Raw genomic sequence first — 8161 nt, 5'->3', positions numbered from 1 at the left:
ACACACGAACTTCAAGAAGAAGAATGGCAAGAAGAAAGGTGCTTGTCATGTGTGTGGGGATCCTGATCATTGGGCTCCTAGTTGCCCTAATCGCTATGACAAGCGTAATCCTGGGAAAGGCGGCAAGACCGCTAATGTTGTCATTGGAGACACTGACATGAAGGATGCTGGGTATGGTATATTTCCCACTATTCTTTCAGTATGTCATTCTCCTGACTGGTTGATTGACACGGGTGCTAATGTGCATGTATGCGGTGATATTTCCATGTTTTCGTCTTATCAGACCGCAGGGACTTCAACCGTGCTGATGGGCAACGGTTCAAGTGCTTCTGTTCGTGGTGTTGGCACGGTCGATCTGAAGTTTACTTTGGGGAAGATCGTGCGGCTGAAGAACGTGCATTATGTCCCCTCCGTCAATAAAAATCTTGTTAGCGGATCTCTTCTGTGTAGAGATGGCTACAAGATTGTCTTTGAGTCGAATAAATTTGTAATATCCAAGTAGGGAACCTTTGTTGGTAAAGGCTATGAGTCAGGAGGCCGGTTTCGTTTATCCTTATCAGACGTTTGCAATAAAGTTGTTAATCATATTTGCAACAATAGTGAATCCAATGTGTGGCATTCAGGACTTTGTCATGTTAACTTTGGTTGCATGTCGCGACTAGCGAAGTTGAACTTAATGCCTAGTTTCACTACTGTTAAGGGATCTAAGTGTCAAGTGTGTGTGCAAGCTAAGCAACCTCGTAAGTCTCACACAACTGCGGAAACGAGAAATCTTGCACCGCTAGAGCTCATACATTCAGATCTATGTGAAATGAATGGTGTTTTGACAAAAGGTGGAAAGAAATATTTCATGACGTTAATTGATGACTCCACTAGATACTGTCGTGTGTATCTTCTGAAATCTAAGGATGAGGCTTTGAACTTTTTCAAGATCTATAAAGCTGAAGTGGAAAACCAACTTGATCGAAAAATCAAGAGGCTTAGGTCCGACCGTGGTGGAGAGTATTTTTCCAATAAATTTGATGCTTTTTGTGCGGAACATGGTATAATCCATGAGAGGACGCCTCCCTATTCACCTCGGTCAAATTGGGTGGCCGAAAGAAAGAACCGTACTCTAACAGATTTGGTTAACGCCATGTTAGACACTTCGGGTCTATCCAAGGCATGATGGGGGGAGGCAATATTGACTGCATGTCATGTCCTAAACCGAGTTCCCACAAAGAACAAAGAGATAACTCCATTCGAGGAATGGGAGAAGAAAAGGTTAAAACTCTCTTTATCTGCGAACATGGGGTTGTTTGGCGAAAGTCAATGTTCCAATTCCAAAGAAGCGGAAGCTTGGACCAAAGACTGTGGATTGTGTTTTCCTGGGATATGCTTTTCATAGCATTGGCTATAGATTCTTGGTTGTAAAAACTGAGGTACCTGACATGCATGTCGGTACGATCATGGAGTCGAATGATGCGACTTTCTTTGAATATATCTTTCCCATGAAGGATATAGCTACCTCATCTAATCAGGACATGCCTAGTTCATCGAATCAGGAACCAATTACAATTACCGAACCTACCATTTCGATGGAACACTTCGAAAGTCCTGTGGAGGAGAACAATGAAGTTCCTACCAGGAGCAAGAGACAGAGGACTGCAAAGTTCTTTGGTGATGATTTTCTTGTGTATCTCATAGATGACACTCCCAGTTCTATTTCAGAGGCCTATGCATCTGAAGATGCTAACTACTGGAAGGAAGCGGTTCGTAGCGAGATGGATTCCATCTTGGCAAATGAAACTTGGGAGATAACTGATCGTCCTTATGGGTGCAAACCTATAGGATGCAAATGGGTATTCAAGAAGAAGCTTAGGCCTGATGGTACTATTAAAAAGTACAAGGCTCGGCTCGTGGCTAAGGGTTATACCCAAAAGGAAGGTGAAGACTTCTTTGATACTTACTCACCTGTGGCTCGACTGACCACTATTTGAGTTCTACTTTCACTAGCTGCCTCACATGGTCTTCTCGTTCTTCAAATGGATGTTAAGACTGCTTTCCTAAATGGAGAGTTGGACGAGGAAATTTATATGGAACAACCAGATGGGTTTGTACTAGATGGTCAGGAACAGAAAGTGTGCAAGTTGCTGAAGTCTTTGTACGGACTTAAGCAAACACCCAAACAGTGGCATGAGAAGTTTGAAAGAACTTTAACAGCTGCAGGCTTTGTTGTGAACGAAGCCGACAAATGTGTGTACTACCGCCATGGTGGGGGCGAGGAAGTTATCCTGTGCTTGTATGTCGATGACATACTGATTTTCGGAACAAATCTGAAAGTTATTAAGCAGGTCAAGGATTTCCTATCTCGTTGTTTTGAGATGAAGGATTTAGGAGTGGCTGATGTCATTCTGAACATCAAGTTGTTGAGAGACGACGATGGTGGGATTACTTTGCTTCAATCTCACTATGCGGAAAAGATCTTGAGTCGCTTTGGCTATAGTGACTGCAAGCCCTCTCCAACACCATATGATGCTAGTGTGTTGCTTCGAAAGAATCGAAGAATTGCTAGAGACCATTTGAAGTATTCTCGGATTATTGGCTCGCTTATGTACTTAGCCAGTGCTACAAGACCTGACATCTCTTTTGCTGTTAGCAAACTGAGTCGGTTTGTTTCAAAACCAGGAGATGTGCATTGGAAAGCTCTAGAGAGAGTTTTGCATTATTTGAAAGGCACTGCAAATTATGGAATTCACTACACCGGGCATCCAAAGGTGCTTGAAGGGTATAGTGACTCAAACTGGATCTCAGATGCTGATGAGATAAAGGCCACGAGCGGTTATGTATTCACTCATGGAGGTGGTGCTATTTCTTGGAAGTCTTGCAAGCAGACCATCTTAACGAGGTCAACAATGGAAGCAGAACTCACATCACTAGATACAGCTACGGTCGAAGCAGATTGGCTTCGTCGGCTCTTGAATGACTTACCGGTTGTTGAGAAACCTATACCGGGTATCCTTATGAACTGCGACAATCAAATTGTGATCACGAAAGTGAGCAGCTCAAAGGATAACATGAAGTCATCAAGACACGTTCAGAGAAGGTTAAAGTCTGTCAGAAAAATGAAAAACTCCAGAGTTATTGCATTGGATTATATCCAAACGTCTAAAAATCTGGCAGATCCTTTTACTAAGGGTCTATCACGTAATGTGATAGATAATGCATCGAGGGAGATAGGTATGAGACCCACAATATGAGTTGTTCACAGTGGTAACCTATTCTTTATGATCGGAGATCCCGTGAATTAGATGTGGAAGACAAGCTGTTGGTCAATTGAGAGGAGAGTATCCTTATTATTCACAATACCACTCCATGAAGATGCAATACTCTCCTTATCTGCATGGCAGGTTGATGTATATCTTAATGTGTTCTAAGTGGCTTATTTAACCAGAGATGTTATCCTGCAGAACATCTTTTGAAGAACACACCTATATGAGTCTGATTGTCAAACGTCGCAATCTATGAGAGTAGGGTTCTCTTTAGTAAACTCATGAAAGGTCACGGAGTATGACGCATAAGCTCCACCCGCGGGGAAGACCCACGGTGCCACGTATCGGTCAAGGCTTAATGTGAAGTTAGATTCGCAAGAAACTTGCAGTTCAAGGCCCAGTCCACTGTTCAAGTTGCTTACTAGTGTAGCATAGAGTTCTAGGTGGAAGTTCAACTTAACAGTCTCCACTGCAATACCAGTATATAAAACAGTGTTTTGGAACCAAAGGCAAATTTTGTGTGCCTCTGAGATCTGGTGGGGGATTGCTGGAATTTTGTCTATTTTGGGCCTAGCCCAATAGCAGTTTCAGAAATTTCTAATAAATCCTAGAGGCCCACACAGCCCATTTGTGTAAGGCAAGAGGTCGAACAAAAGTTTAGTCCCACATTGCTAGTTGAGTGGGAGTTGGACCTCCTTATAAGCATGAGAACAAGAGGAATATCCACGCGCGCTCCTCCTCCTTCGCCCGCCTCGCCACGCCTCGTCACGACGCGCCGCGGGTTGCGGGAATGAGCCGAGCCGATGTCTAAATTTTTGCCACGCACGATGGGTATACGAAAGGTCATGTGGGAGTTGAAACGTTTTTCTATAGTGGACACTGAATTCGAACGGCGCGCCTCTTCGACCGCTGCCTGTTCGCTTCGTCTCCCTTCGTTGCTTCACCTCCCGTCGCAGCCTCTTCGCGTCCTTCTCTTGTGCCTATATAAGAGAGGTCGCTCCTCTCCAGAGAGACACACCAGAAGATCCCCTTCCTCTCGCCACAAAGTTCCTGAGCACTGCGCTGCTGCTACGATCTTTCCCATCCCGGCCTGCGGCGTGCACCGCACGTCGGGACAGTAGGCCTCCGAAACCGCACCTTTTGAGTCCTGTACGGGAGAAGGGTGATAAGGTTTTTGGGGAGCGCTCAACGTGACTACTGGCTGCTTCATCACGGACGATCCGGTCGCCGACGACTACTTCCCTGACGACGACTTCTTCCCCGACGTCCACGACCTCCTCGACGACATGGCAGGCGAGGACACCGACCCCAAGTCCAGCGCTTCTGCTGCTGTTGTCCCGTACGTGTTCTTGTCTTTCCTGTTAAAGGTTCTGCCACAGTTCCTGGTTCTAGTCCTTATCCTACACATGTTAGGTTCTACTTCATATATACTACTTGCTATACTGTCTGCTTTAGATATGATAGGCTACGGTTCATATATGCAGAAGCTATTTACCTTCTCTCTGTCAGAACGCATGACTTGTTTTATCTCTTTTATATTACTCATGCTTTATCTAGTATTTCTGTTAATAAAATCATTTGATAAATTGCTCATATTTCCAACAGTAACTACATTAGGGAGCGCCGTACCGTACGTACGACACGACATTGGTCCGCGGTCCTTGTTTACGACTCACAGGTCACAGCAGGCAGGTGGAGAAATACCGTTCGAAGTGTACCATGTCCAGTAGGACGGCGCCCGTACATGCAAGCAGAGACATCTAGTAGTAGAGTACGACTGAAGAAAAATCGTGAAGGGTGTGATACGAGTACGGACATATTTTCGAGGCTGACAGTGAGAGGCACCGCGACCGGGTCGCACCTGCAGCCCATGCCCCAGTTGGGAAAGGAACGAAATGCAAGAGTAGGAGTAGTACTATATTGTTGCCGTTTTTTTTTTTTTTGAAATTGTATATTGTAGGAGTAGTACTGCGGAACCAAACGTCCTGTGCTTTCCGGTTCCGCTCTCTCTCTCCCCGTGCGTTTTGCGCGGCACACGGTTTACGTACGGGCAGTGATCCCCAGCGCGGCCTAGCTAGCGAGCTACGACGGCGCACGTACGCGTGCCGAAAGTCTACCTCGACGAGCCTGTGAGCCTCGCCGCATCCCTTCGAGTCTACTGGTCCTACACGTTTTCGAAATGCGGCGCAGCCACGCAGTAGCTGTTGGAACTAATCGAGAGGCAAATCGAGAGAGACAACAATGAATCAAACTCTTCTTTATTGATGATGCGGCGCAGCCACAAGCGCACCGCATTCCGTCCCCAAAACAGGAGAAATCGGACGGAAAAGTGAAAGCGAAACCCGTCGCTTAGGCTGTAGGCTGATACTCTCTTCGTCCGAAAATACTTGTCATCAAAATGGACAAAAAGAGATGTATCTAAAACTAAAATACATCTTCTTTTATTCATTTTGATGACAAGTATTTACGGACAGAGGGAGTAGATACGAACACGATACGCGCTAGTGGAGCGCGCACCAGCTGTGGCAGCCGACCGGACCGGCAGTGCCGCCGCCCGGGGCGCACAGCCCGCCGCACCCCGCCCGCAAAAGCGGATAGCGGTACGGAGGGAACCCGCGGTTTCGTGCGTGACGGGCCCGTGAGTCACTCACGCGGACCCAGCGAAACGCACGGTAATTATAAGATACCAAAAAAATACCATATATTTTATCTACTACTCCCTCCGTTCCTCAATATAAGGTATATTATTTTTTCAAAAAGTCAAACTTCTCTAAGTTTGACCAAGTTTATAGACAAAAATATCAATATCTAGAATACCAAATCATTATCACTAGATTCATCATGAACTATATTTTTACATTTTATATATTTAGTATTATAAATCTTTATATATTTTGCTGTGAAGTTGGTCAAACATAGACAACAGTTGACTTTTATGAAAAACTAATACACCTTATATTTAGGAACGGAGGGAGTATATACGTAGGAGTACCCTCAAAAAAATATAAGTAGGAGTAGGTCGTATGATACGTACGTACGTACATATCCAGAAGAAAACAAGGTGCGGCGATGCGTTCGGTCCGCCGCCGCGTCAGCGCCCACGCGCCGACCCCATCAACCCGGCCGGCCCTGGTTTTTTGTTTCCGTCACTCCCTTCTTTCCTGGTTCCCTTGCGCTTCCTCCGTGGAGACTTTTCGGCCCGGTCCCTGCCGAGGTGCTATTTTACAGGACGGGGAAGCTGGCCTTCTTTCTTGGGGGAGAGGCTAGGCGAAAATGTGGTTTGACTATGAAATAAATAAACTATAGTAAGGTTCACCAGGTTGACTTGCATATAAAATTTGTTTTCTGGCCACGGCCTTCGTGCTGACTTTGGAATACTGTTAACTAATGGTACAGCTGCATGTCATGAGTCTCGTGTTTCAAATAATTTTACGCAGGCACAATGTGCAACATTTAAGTGGCAGAAAACAAGATTGCTTTGGCTCAAAACAAGAAATAAACAAAGGAGTTCTCGCTCCCACGCCATGAGAAACTGATAATCTACAAGGAGTAACAAAGCTCACAATAACAGAAAACCAAGGGATGGAAATGCAAATGCATGTCAACTCGTTTCCTGATTCAGCCCTGTCCCTCCTACTGTCCTCCACGTTGGGCGCGTCGTGGCTATATATACATCTTCCTTCCCTATCCCGTCGTCACCAAACACCAAAACCATTCATCCCGTATTCAAAAAACCGTGGATGGGATCAGGTCTCTCTCGCAACCACCGGAGCAGCGTCGCGCCCCAGCAGCAGCCGTCGGCGGCCCGCGTCATCGCCGCCGACGGCTCGCTGACGGACTTCGCCACCGCCTCCTCCTCCCCCGTCAGCGTCTCCGACGTCCTCGCCGCAGGCAATGCCGGCGCGGGCGGCCCCTTCTTCCTTTGCAGCTCCGACGCGCTCTACTTCGACGAGGACGTGCCGGCGCTCGGCGGCGGCGAGCTGCTCCGTCCCGGCCAGATATACTTCGTGCTTCCCCAGGCGATGCTCGGGCGGCCCCTGTCGAGCGCCGACATGGCGGCCATGGCGGTGCGGGCTAGCGACGCGCTGGCGGCGAGAGCGCGGCCGCGTGGACGCGGCGCCGGCATCAGGAAGGTGCGCGTCACGCCGGTGCATGCTGAGGGCGGGCGCGGCGACATGGACGCCCAGATCAACGCGAAGCTCAACGAGAGGACCCTCGGGGAGTACTCTGTGAAAGCCTCTGGTAATCCGGCGAAACTCGGCAAGAAGGTTGCCGTGGCGGCATTTCCGCCGGCGAAGAAGGCCCTCAAGCCGCTCAGCACCATCGAAGAAGATGCGGAGTGAGGAAATGCTCAAAAGAACAGCGCCAAGCGACGCCGAGTGATAAAAATGGAAGGAAATTTCAAGATTTGGTGATAAGATTTTTCTTTTTGTATTGTTTTGATATTAACCATTCTTGGAACAGTCTTGTTGGTGAGGAAAATTCAAAAAGGTAGGAGTAGTATATAAGAATGTCGGTTGGCTAATTTGCCATTGTACATGTATTTTGTAACAAAGGGAAATGAAATGCGGTCCTATATATGATTTGTTCATACTTCTACTACTCCCTCCGTTCACTTTTATAAGTCATTTCAGACAACTGAAAATAGGCTATTTGCACATTGTCTGAAATATCTTCAAGGCCTTATAATAGTGAACAGAGAGAGTACCGTTCTTTTGAGGGACATATATCTACTTTTCTTAATTGTGCTGGGCTAATGATCAAAGGTGGTGGCCCTGAGTGAGCCTATCTCTCCATCGCTGAAGGAGCAAACCACTACCTTTTCATGTTGAGGTACATTGCCGAGCTTGATGAGTTGAAGCATCCTAGACCAGCAGTTCCCGCATCTCCCACACCTGTTCGGCAACATA

At 46.8% G+C, this 8161-nt stretch overlaps 1 protein-coding gene across 1 annotated transcript; it reads left to right on the top strand.

Annotated features, from left to right (window-relative positions):
- Positions 1 to 6963: 6963 nt before the first annotated feature.
- On the top strand, positions 6964 to 7829 carry LOC119331845. The gene has a single exon (XM_037605020.1). The coding sequence runs from the start codon at positions 6992 to 6994 to the stop codon at positions 7592 to 7594; it is 603 nt and encodes a 200-aa protein (XP_037460917.1). The 5' UTR covers positions 6964 to 6991; the 3' UTR covers positions 7595 to 7829.
- The last annotated feature ends 332 nt before the right edge of the window (positions 7830 to 8161 follow it).

Source organism: Triticum dicoccoides, chromosome 7A, assembly GCF_002162155.2.
Source record: "Triticum dicoccoides isolate Atlit2015 ecotype Zavitan chromosome 7A, WEW_v2.0, whole genome shotgun sequence".
Lineage (NCBI taxonomy): Eukaryota > Viridiplantae > Streptophyta > Magnoliopsida > Poales > Poaceae > Triticum > Triticum dicoccoides.
The sequence above is the reverse complement of the archived record's forward strand: the minus strand, read 5'-3'. Positions and strand labels throughout refer to the sequence as shown.